A 12,407-nucleotide genomic window follows, 5' to 3' on the forward strand; every position below is an offset into this window, starting at 1 on the left:
GGGTGGAAAAAAAACAGACAGGCTGCTTGTGTTGAAGTCGATTAATGAATCAACTTCAGTACAACCATGCCGTGGACGGATGGAAATGCGGCTGGTTCCTGATTAACCAAATTTCGATCTGTATATGGCTAGATTAGGCGCTATGAGCTTCATGGATAATGCAACCTGCTAACCCACTGCAGGAGGACAGACTTTTCAGCTCGCTTCACACCTATGCAGTTTGCTTTTGAGCGTTTCTACCTTTTTTTTTAAAGATTTTGCAGTGTTTTGCATTTTTCTTTTTGGGCAAATTTGTATTAGGGCAGATTAAATAACACAAAAAACACACCTCATTTTTTTTTCTCCAGCTTCTCTATTGGTCTATTGAGCCATAAATGACAAAACAGCACAGTTTTGTGTTTAAAAAAAGTCCCTGACCCTTTCAAAAAAAAAAGCAGAGGCACAAAATGCATTGGTGTGAATGTATTTCATAGGAACCATGTTAAAAAAAAGCATGTGTGACTAGAGCCTTGAGGACTGACTTTAACCCTAGCTTATTCTGAAAAAAATTATGTCACTTGGATCACATCCCTCTAAGATTTTTTTAAGAATTGTTGATCATAATATTTTTAGCACAGGTAAAGGTGATGTTAGCATTTATTTCTGTATGGAATACATTCACAGCTTTATCACTTTGTTTCATATTTTGTTCTTTTCAAAATCAAGGCCTCTTTCACATGCACACGTGCATCACGTGTACACCTTTTGTGAGGGCTTAGTTTGCCCATGTCCCGACAGTGCCATTTATGTTAATTGGGATGCAGCGGCTGCATGGACATTTGACATCCTTGTTGGTGCAGGAGTGTGTCCCTGAACACGGACCCTATGAGTTCCGAGAGACACACTTGTACTCGCACAGATGCCAGATTAATCACAATTATTATGAATGGGACTGCCAGCATGTGGATGCACAGGAACTTCTATGCATTCAGTGTGGGCAAACAATGCCCTCACATGGGCTGTTGGTTTAAGTATGCCCGTGTAAAGAAAGCCTTAGTGTTTATATTCTGTAAGATTGTATGGTAATGTGTTTTCACTATAATCCATCTTCCAGGTTGGGGTCCAGATCTTCACAAAACGTTCTTTAGACGAACAGTTGCAGAATGGCTTCTGTCCAGATACAATTGTGAGCCACCTGTGCAAGTACCGGCGGGCTTTGCTCCTCTACTTGGAACATTTAGTCATGGATAAGATGATCCAGGTAATGGTTTTCTGAATCTTTCATAATGGTTAGGCATATAAGCCAAGGGAGCAGTCTATATGTGACCACTAACTGCTTTTAATAATTGGATGATTTTCTGTATTTCTAATTGTAAGCTCGAATTGTAACTGTACTGTCTGCCCCCATGTTGTAAAGTGTTGCGCAAACTGTTTGTGCTTTATAAATCCTGTATCGTAATAATAATACATATACCGTCATTATGTCCTATAAAGCAACAAAATTTGGTTGCAAAACATTTATTGGGCGTAAAGGTACAGTGGGGAAAATAATTATTTGAACCCCCTGCAGGTTTTGTAAGTTTGCCCACCTACAAAGAAATGAAGGGTGTACAATTTCTATCATATGTGTATTTTAAATGATGGAGACAGAATATCAACCAAAAATCCCCCCCCCCCCCCCCCCAAAAAACAAACAAACATAAAACAAATGCTATAAATTAAGTTGCAGTTCAGTGAGTAAAATAAATATTTGATCCCCCAAGCAAAACATGACTTGGTGGAAAAACCCTTGTTGGCAAGCACAGAGGTAAAACGTTCCTTGTTGGCAAGCACAGAGGTAAAACGTTTCTTGTATTTGGTGACCAGGTTTGCACACATCTCAGGAGGGATTTTGGTCCACTCGACTTGGCTTTCTCTGGCGTCAGTACTCAATCAGTCATTCATTCCTGCTTTGCATAAATGTTCCTTGCATACCCGTTCCTTGTCAATGACTCAAAGTACAGAAGCCAGTGAATTGGCATGACAACCCAGCAACTAGCACTTTCAGAAATAAAAGTTAACAATTAAATGAAAAGCCCATGTATTTCTCTCAGTACACGTTTCCTTTAAAAATGATAAAATCTACAAGTTTGAACTCGCCCAAAAAAAAAATGTTTTATGTTTTTTTTTTTTTTTTTTAGATGATACTTTTAATAAGCGAGGTATCAATAAATTAGAAATATTAATACGTTGAATTAATCAAACAAACCATCAATTGCCGTATTTAGGCTCCATTCACACTAATGCTTTTTTTGGTGCATTTTGCAGAAATGCAAGGAAATTTTTTAACATGGTTTCCTATGGAACATGTTCACATCAATGCTTTTTTGTGCCTCTGCGTTTTTGGAAAGGGTCAGGGACTTTTTTTCCAGCAAAAAGCAGCGTTTTGCATGTAATAGAATTCAATGGACCTGCATCCAAAACGCATTTTGCCGCGATTTGCGTTTTTTTTTTACCTGTTTATAGCTGGTTGTTAAAGGAAATGTAAAAAATAAAAATTACTGGCAAAAAAAAAAAAAACGCAAATCGCGGTAAAAACGCACGTCAAAAAAACGCAGCAAGCACTGCAAAAAGCATTGCAAAAACGCTTAAAAAGCAACATGCATAGGTGTGAATCGAGCCTTACAGCTTACTGACCTTTACATTCTGGCTGTCCATTTTCGAAGATATTCGGAATACATTTAAACCCACAAAATCCAAAGTTTATCCCAGAGTGGGCATTTTTCTAAGGCATGCAGAGCTGTTTTGTGTATTCTGACAGGGAGAGGTCTTCCCATTGTCAGAATACAGACAAAGACAATGGAAAGGATTCCCCCGTCCACCTCAAATTGTGTGAATGGACGAATCGGTCAGTTTTTCTTTTTTTGGTTGATAAGGAACTGACTTCTTGATGTCATCCCTAGCAATGAGCTTTTACCCTGCTTAGTGGAGCTTTTTTACTCAGTTCAGTCACATTTTTCAAAACAAAAAATAAATGAAGTTTGTCATTCGTTTTTACAGCCTTTTTTTGTTACCATTTGACTCCCGGAACCATTTTCCCATACAAAAACGAACCGTTTGTCCGTTTTACATCAGCTTTTTTTTGTCCGATCCAGTTAGGGCTTTGATCCATTTAAAAAAAGCAGATGTTGATGGAAGCTGATGTAAATGGATGATCATCTTTTTACATCCATTTTTTCATAGAGATGCATTGATGTCTGTTTTTCACCCATCAACAGATGGATAAAAAACGGACAATTGGTCCGCATGTGTGAATGGATCCTAACAGCCATGTCATCATTCCAAGTTCTCTATTCTAAGTAATCAAATTATTTTTTCTCCTCCCATCCAGAAGGAAAAGTATCACACACACTTGGCTGTGCTATACCTTGAAGAAATCTTAAGACTAAACTCTATGGACTCTTCAGACCACACTGAACTGGAGGAGCTGCGTCGGAGATTTCAAAGCCTTTTGCGGCAGTCAGACCTTTATCGGGTCCTCTTCCTCTTAGGTGTGTGTTTTTTAGTTTTCCCCTCACTCAGTTCAATGGAAATTTACTGGCTGTGTGCTAATGGATGATTATGTGTATGCTTTTATTTGTATAGCTTTTTAGTTTTGTTTCTTGTTTTGTAAGGCTGCATTCACACCTGAGCGATTATCAGCTTAAATCTCAAAAACGAGGAGAAAAATAAATAAATTCAATTCTCTATGGAGATGGTTCACATCCCCACTCCATGTCGCCTGAAGCGCAAACAAGTTCTGGAGATTTTTTTTCCGCTCAAATCGGGCATATTCTGTCTTTTTTTTGCACATTTTTATTCTCATAAAAATTAATGGAAACGTGCCATTTGCACATTTTTGTTTTGTATTCACTCGTTTTTTTTTTTTATCAAATAAAAAATTTAAGAAATGAAAATGGTAATAATACATTAATAAATAAATACACAAATGAGTAAAACAAATTAATATGTAATAATACATTAAATCTCTAACCGTAAAAAATATTAAACACATTTATTAATAATAATTTAATTTTGTGTTGGGGTGTTAAAGTTAGGTGTTTAATTATTTATTGTTACTTAGTATTCATTTACTGAATTTTTTATTTATTTTTATTAGTGTATTTATTTTACATTTAATTATTATTATTATTATTATTATTATTCATATAATAATAAAAAATAAAATAAAAACCCCAACTTCTAATCTTAAACTGAACTCGAACCCCTTACACTAGCGAAAAACATTTTAATAAATGCATACTAATAAAAAGAAATAAAAGCTAAAAAAAATATGAAATACCTAGCAACAAATGATGCAACAGATAATATTTTTCTCTATTGGCTAATAAAAACCGCCTAAGCGTACAAATGCACAGAAAAACGCTCAGCCGCTACGCTTTGACGTGAATGCAGCCTAATGGAGGTGGAGCTTTTTAAGTAAATCTATTTTGTGTTTTGTTGTGTATCTTAGTTTACGCAGATTTGTTCTGTTATTTCGTCTATCAGATAAAATCAAAGACACAGATATGCATATGGAGCGAGCAATATTACACGGGAAACTGGAAGAGCATGATCAAGCCCTGGATATCTTAGTTCATCATTTAAAAGACTTTTCTGCAGCTGAGAGTTATTGTATGTGGAACTCTGAGGGCAAGGAGGCTCCTTATCGCAAGAAACTTTTTCAGCTCCTTCTTTCCTCCTACCTCAGTCCGTCCACACCTGCCAACACTTTGACAGTGGCTGCTGTAGACTTATTGAATAACCACCCTACAGAATTTGATGCTGCCACTGTTTTGCACGTGTTGCCACAAGAATGGTCTGTGCAGCTTCTTTGCCCATTCCTGGCAGGGGCCATGAGGGAGCATGTTCATTCTTTAAGGATGTCGCAGATAGCAGTAGGATTAGCAAGGACAGAGAACATCATCTATAAAAGAGAGAAGGTGAGTGAAAAGGTGTTTTTGTTTTTTATTTTTATAGTGACTTCAAAAATGTTTTTCTTTTACCAGATATGATATACCGTATTTATCGCGGTATAACGCGCTCCCGCGTATACCGCGCACCCCTAAAGTGGCCCCCAATCCTGTGGAAAAAAAGTTTTATTTTGTACTTACAGTTTTGGTGTCATGCGCGGCGGCCTCGTTGGGTCCGGCGTCCGTCTGCGGCTTCGGGTGTCCTCTTCGTCGGGTCCGGGGTCCGTCTGCGGGCTTCGGGTGTCCTCTTTGTCGGGTCCGGCGTCCTTCTGCGGCTTCGGGTGTCCTCTTCGTCGGGTCCGGGGTCCGTCTGCGGGCTTCGGGTGTCCTCTTCGTCGGGTCCGGCGTCCTTCTGCGGCGCCCTCACGTCCTCCCCGCTCGTTTCCCGCGCCGAGTTTGAATACTGCGCCGACATATACAGAGCGCAGTACACTCGTGTATTGTCGGGCAGGCTCGGCAACACTCGCGCTCACGTCCTGTACGTCCAGGACGTGAGTGCGGAAGGAGCCGAGACTGGCCGACTATACCTGAGTGTACTGCGCTCGGGATATGTCGGCGCAGTATTCAAAACTCGGCGCGGGATAGCGGGTATGGCGTATACCGCGCACCCACGATTTTGCCCTGATTTTCAGGGCAAAAAAAGTGCGCGGTATACTCCGATAAATACGGTACATAACTCCTATCCACTTATCATGCAGTTACAATGAAAGGAGGTCAGGAGAAGGGTTTTAAATAATCTGAGAGATGCTAGTGTCTATACTTGCTAACGCAAATCCACGCTACATTTAGCATATGTTCAGTTTTAGCACAGTGCCAGCAAGGACTGAATTAAAGAGACTCTGTCAAAGGTCAACACGGATGTTTCAATTTTGAAAAGGCTAGTTGCCTGGCTGTCTTCAATTTTTTTTTGTGAGACCTATACATGTATGCGGTAAATAAAATCGGTCAATTCTGTCTCTGGCTTTAATACATCCTGACCAATCATTAGCCCAGAACAGCCATGCAGAAAGTGCATTCCTAATGACCTGCACATTTGTTCACTGTTGTTGACTTGATAAGCGTGAAACCACTAGAAAGCATTTCTGCCATCCCTTTACAGCCAACATGATCAGTACTACATTGTAGCTGAGATGATTTTAAAACCAAGCTCACTGCAGCCATAAAATGTATTTTAATCTTTTCGATGCCATGGTGTGTGGTACATCACTGGCAGTAAAAGGGTTAAAATAAACCTAACGATGGCAATACTAGAAATGCCATTACGGACTTGTTTTTTTTTTTTAAAGGGATACAGTGCCTTGAAAAAGTATTCATACCCCTTGAAATTTTCTTGCAGCCAAAAACGTAAATGTATTTTATTGGGATTTTATGTGATAGACCAAGACAAAGTGGCACATAATTGTGAAGTGAAAGGAAAATGATGAATGGTTCAACATTTTTTACAAATATGTGAAAAGTGTGGCGTGCATTTTTATTCAACCCCCCAAGTCAATACTTTGTAGAACCGCCTTTCACTGCAATTACAGCTGCAAGTCTTTTTGGGGGATGTCTCTACCAGCTTTCCACATCTAGAGTGAACATTTTGCCCATTCTTCTTTGCAAAATAGCGCAAGCTCTGTCAGATTGGATGGAGAGCGTTGGTGAACAGCAGTTTTTAAGTCTTGTCACACAGTCTCAATTGGATTTAGGTCTGGAATTTGACTGGGCCATTCTGACACATGCATATGCTTTGATCTAAACCAGTGGTCATCAACCCTGTCCTACAGGGCCCACTAACAGGCCAGGTTTGCAAGATAACTGAAATACATCACAGGTGATATAATTTGCTGCTCAGTGATTGCAGTATTCTAGACTGCATCTCCCCAAGGTAATACATAAAACCTGGCATGTTAGTGGGCCCTGTAGGGCAGGGTTGATGACCACTGATCTAAACCATTCCCTTATAGCTCTGGCTGTATGTTTAGGGTCGTTCTCCTGCTAGAAGGTGAACCTCTGCCCCAGTCTCAAGTCTTTTGCAGACTCTAACAGGTTATCATCTAAGATTGCCCTGTATTTGGCTCCATCCATCTTCCTATCAACTCTGACCAGCTTCCCTGTCCCTGCTGAAGAAAAGCATCCCCACAACATGATGCTGCCACCACCATGTTTCACGGTGGGGATGGTGTTTTCAGGGTGATGTGCAGTGTTAGTTTCCACATAGCGTTTTATTTTCAGGCCAAAAAGCTACATTTTGGTCTCATCTGACCAGAGCACCTTCTTCCACATGTTTGCTTTGTCTTCCACATGGCTTCTCGCAAACGGGACTTTTTAGGACTTTCTTTCAACAATGGCTTTCTTCTTGCCATTCTTCCATAAAGACCATATTTGTGGAGTGCACGACTAATAGTTGTCCTGTGGACAGATTCTCCCACCTGAGCTGTGGATCTCTGCATTTCCTCCAGAGCTACCATGGGCTTCTTGGCTGCTTCTCTGATTAATGCTCTCCTTGCCCGGCCTGTCAGTTTAGGTGGATGGTCATGTCTTGGTAGATTTTCCAGTGGGCCATATTCTGTCCATTTTCCAGTGATGGATTGAGCAGTGCTCCTGTGAGATTTTCAAAGCTTGGGATATTTTTTATAACCTAACCCTGCTTTAAACTTCTCCACAACTTTATCCCTGACCTGACCGGTGTGTTCCTTGGCCTTCATTCTGCTGTTTGTTCACTAAGGTTCTCTAACATTTCTCTGAGGTGGACTTTAATGACTAATTAGGTGACTTCTGAAGACAATTGGTTCCACAAGATTTTAGTTAGGGGTATCAGAGTAAAGAGGGCTGATGAATACAAATGAACACCACACTTTTCACATATTTATTTGTAAACCATTTATCATTTTCCTCCCACTTCACAATTATGCGCCACTTTGTGTTGGTCTATCACATAAAATCCCAATAAAATACATTTACGTTTTTGGTTGTAACATGACAAAATGTGGAAAATGTTTCAATGCATATGAATACTTTTTTTTTAAGGCACTGCATGTAGCTTGTTCCAGGTCAATGACTTACTAGATTGTGAAACACACATACCAGCCCTGAAGCCTGGCCCATAAAAAAGTTAGTAGTGGCAAATCCTATATTTTGTCTTCTTTTGGTGACTTTGAAAAAGGTATTCCTTTTTAACCATAAACATTTTTGCATGCTTTAACTATTTCCTTACTGGGCGCTTAAACCCCCTTCCTGCCCAGACCAATTTTCATCTTTCAGCGCCGACCCGCTTTGAATGACAATTGCACGGTCATACAACGCTGTACCCAAATACATTTTTAAAAAATTTTTTTCACACAAATAGAGATTTCTTTTGGTACTATTTAATCACCACTTGGGTTTTTATTTTTTTGCCAAACAAACAAAAAAATAGAAAATTTTGCAAAAAAAAGTTTCATAGTTTGTTATAAAATTTAGCAAAAAGGTAATTTTTCTCCTTCATTGATACGCGCTGATAGGCTGTACTGGTGGGCACTGATAGGTGGTGCTGATGGGCGGCTCTGGTAGGCACTGGTAGGCGGCACTGTTGTGCACTGGTGGGTGGCACTGGCAGGTAGCACAGATGAGCAGGTGGCTGCTCTCCTTGATCGGGACCGCTATCAGCAGGAGGAGAAAAAATTGCCGATTACTGGTTCTGTTTACATCACACGATCAGCTGTCATTGGCTGATAGATGATCACGTGGTAAGGATCGACCCCTTACTCCGATCTGTGATCAGCCGAGTTTCATAGACTCGCTGATTACAGAGTGCACCCTGCAGGTGGGGTGGGGCGCAGGCCGCTCAAGCACGGGAGGAGGTCCATGGACGCCCTCCTGGCAAATTAGGTCCGCGCTGTAGCCGTCTTTCGGCTATAGCGCGGATCTGAAGTAGTTAAACCCTTCTTTGTTTTGTCCAACCTCTTCTTATGCTGCCTCGCTTGCAATACAGCTATAAAAAGTTAACCCTTTAAAAGTTTAATATCGGAAGGCCGGTTGAGTTGCATTCCTTTGACCTATTTTTTTTTCTAGTAATAACACAAGAAAAAAGTAGAAGCACCGATTTTTTTTTTTTTTTTTTTTTTTTTTTTTTTTTTGACATGCCTGAAAGTAAATATCCACTTGACCTCCAGAAGGTTTTTACCCCCTTCATGACCAGGGCATTTTTTGCTATTCAACACTGCGCTATTTTAACTGGCAATTGCTCGGTCATGCAATACTGTACCCATAAGGTTTAGGAGGGTGTCTATGGGAATGTTTGACCATTCTTCCAGAAGCGCATTTGTGAGGTTAGGCACTGATGTGGACAAGAAGGTCTGGCTCACAGTCTCCAATCTAATTCATCCCAAAGATGTTCTATGGGGTTGAGGTCAAGACTCTGTGCAGGCCAGTCAGCTTTATGCACTGGTGCACAGTCATGCAAACTCCAAATTGTTCCCACAAAGTTGGAAGCATAAAATTTGTACAAAATGTCTTGGTATGCTGATGCCTTAAAGTCCTGTTCACACGATCGGATATCGGATGGAATCTAATCCGATGGATTTTTTTGTCGGATATCCGATGAAGCTGGCTTTCATCAGTCTTGCCTACACACCATCAGTCAAAAATCTGATCGTGCCAAAACGTGGTGACGTAAAACACTACGGACAAGCCAAAAAAAGTTCAATGCTTCCGAGCATGCGTTGACTTGATTCTGAGCATGCGTGGATTTTTGTCTAATGGACAGACGATCGGATTTTTCTATCGGTTTTTGAAAAATTTTAAAACGTGTTCTATTTTTTTTTTCACCGATGGGGAGAAACAAAATGATGAGGCCCACACACGATCGGTTTGTCCGATGAAAACAGTCCATCGGTCTGTTTTCATCCTGACAAACAGATCCTGTGTACACCGCTTTAAGAGTTTCCTTTACTGAAACTAAGGAGCCAAGCCCAACCCCTGAAAAACAACCCCACACCATAATCCACACTTCATCAAATGATTTGGACCAGTGCACAAAGCAAGCATAAGAAACAGCTGTTGGTTAATTCATTCATAACAGCTTTGTTGACATTGTGATTACTATGCGATCACATGATCCCCCAGCTGATTAAAGCGGCCGAGTACAGACAACAGCACACGGTGGTTGGGGGAGCGGTGTGCATGTGTTTATGGGTTTGTCACTTAGCCTGTAGCTGCACTCTGCCCATAGTATATGCGCTGTGGGTAGTTGGCAACTGGATATCGTAAGAGTTTAAATTGTGTTCAGCGTTTAGCTGTTTTTTCATACTGAGGTTTAAACAGAAACCACTAATGCATGTTTTCTATTTTCAGTTGAGCATGAAGGAAAAGCCAGTAATTCTGTCAGAGAAGAAGCTATGCCACATGTGCCGGAAGCCATTCCAAGAACCAGTATTTGCCAGACAGCCCAACGGTCACATTGTTCATGCCCACTGTGCTACCAATCAGCACGTCAACAGCAGCATTGATCATGTGCCCAGTCAAAGCAAAAGAACTTGATTAAAGTGATGAAACATAACGGTGACTACAGTAGCCTCCCCCTGGAGACCGCAAAGGAACAGGAAAGCTGGAGGCTTCAGTGCAATGAAATGTGAAGAAAATGCACTTATCGGCAAACCTGTAGAATGATGATAGTAATTTAAATCTGCAGGACCTGGCATAAAAAGGATACTGGCTATATCTCTCTTCGCTCAGCTATGTAAACCATGGCGGAATCAAATGTCCATCTGAATTCTTGACTGGGCTATTTGCATCTTTTTTTTTTAAAGATATTTGCACTGAGGATATTTTGCATATACTTTAATAGGCTGGATAAAGGAACGTGAACTGTAGGAGACGAGATGTGGTGAATGTGTTTGTCTCCCTAGCTAAGATGGCAGTCATTGTGGAAGTTTATGGTTTGGGTCTATTCAATCATGGATGTTTTATGTATTGCACATTCTATCAATCTCATGGTCATAGTCAGCATTCCAGTCACGTAGATGATCCTTTTCCATGGACAGAGAACTGGCTGTACCACACTCTTCCAAATGTAGCCCTGGGAATGCAGTACATCTTCAAAAGGCTTATCATCTCTGTCATACCCTCTGATTGGAGCTGAAATCCACTAAGCATTTTAAAGATTATTTCAGTATACAGCGATAACTTGATTTAATATATTGATTGATTATAAAAGTCCTGTGTTTTTTACGCTTTTTTTTTTTTACTGTTTCCGTTTTCTGCTACATGTAGAGGTTCGCAATCAGGGGGAGCCACCAATTCACTGCCTGCAATACCCACACCCCTGTATTTTTAACCTTGGCGTGTACATATTGTTATATGGTTAGCTAGGAACACCTTGCACATAGCTGAAAAGTGGTTGGACCAGTGGAATAAGGATTTTTTTTTTCTTTTTATAAATAAGCGTGCCCATTACTGTTCATGTCCTGTATCACATGAAACAACAATAATGTTTAGGGAAATCTTAAACAAGTGATTTTTTTACAGCCACTTTAGTTCTTCAGAATACATGTACCATGCAGCTGTAAATCTCTTTGGCAGTGAAATTCTACTAATGGTCGATGTTATTCAGTTCTCTTAATGGGGTAAATGTTCAAAGGACGGTGCTATTGTACAGTTTTGCAACTCTGGACGTTCTGCTGACACCACTGCCCCCTGTGTACTCCCATGGCAAATAGTGCATGTTGAATTTCTTGGCAGTTGCCACACAACTGGCTTGTGCTAGAAGAGGCATTTCCAACTCATTGGCCATTTTACGAACCCCCTCCCCCCCCGCGAGATCCATACTAAAGATTTAGTATCTGCTGTATCAGCTGTGCTACCAGTGCATTCTTTTAACATATGAGCTGGTTGAAAACCTGGTCAGATATGAGTGACATTGTCAGGACAGGGAGGATTTTTCTACCTTCTTGTGATCTTTGTCACCATAGTTTTACATTAAAGAAGTAAAAATGAAAATGGCATGAGACAGATAAGTTTGAAAGCAAGAAAATAACTGAAATAGTCAGATCATAATGGTTAAAGAAAAAAATAAATCGGATGTAATGCAGCAACTTACTTTATTCCTAATAAACTCCGTCTTGCTCTGCCTCTGCAGCTTGGTCCCGTCTTCTGTCTGTTTCTTCTCCTTTCCCTGTCTTTTGTAGCCGTGGTAAATAGAATGTGTGCCATTAAGGCTGTGATCTCACTAGTGCATCTTTTGTCGCATGACAGGTTAAAAACCATGTGGTGTTTTTTTGTTTTTTTTAACTTAGTTTTATTGTAAGCTTTACAGAGTAGAATGTACAAAGTTGAACAGTAGATTGTCAGGGAATTCCATGTATTTCAATGGCCACCCTTCTAATTGCTGCGGCACCAAAAAAGGTTCCTGCACTGTTTTGATGCAAGTTTCTTTAGACTTGAATGCCATGCATGGGCGCTCAACCTGTGGCCCTCCAG

At 40.4% G+C, this 12,407-nt stretch overlaps 1 protein-coding gene across 2 annotated transcripts in view; it reads left to right on the forward strand.

Moving 5' to 3' along the window:
- Positions 1-12,077, forward strand: part of TGFBRAP1 (transforming growth factor beta receptor associated protein 1) — a 43,545-nt gene extending 31,468 nt beyond the window's left edge. The window contains exons 9-12 of one of the 2 annotated variants that reach the window (XM_040336399.1): positions 1,094-1,240; positions 3,350-3,509; positions 4,507-4,952; positions 10,284-12,077. In XM_040336399.1, the coding sequence (XP_040192333.1) occupies positions 1,094-1,240; positions 3,350-3,509; positions 4,507-4,952; positions 10,284-10,469 (939 nt within the window). In that variant the 3' untranslated portion in view covers positions 10,470-12,077. The remainder of the gene's footprint in view (positions 1-1,093; positions 1,241-3,349; positions 3,510-4,506; positions 4,953-10,283) is intronic. The other variant, XM_040336400.1, reaches the window with a different exon arrangement.
- Positions 12,078-12,407: the final 330 nt, after the last annotated feature.

This window comes from Rana temporaria, chromosome 2, assembly GCF_905171775.1.
Source record: "Rana temporaria chromosome 2, aRanTem1.1, whole genome shotgun sequence".
NCBI lineage: Eukaryota > Metazoa > Chordata > Amphibia > Anura > Ranidae > Rana > Rana temporaria.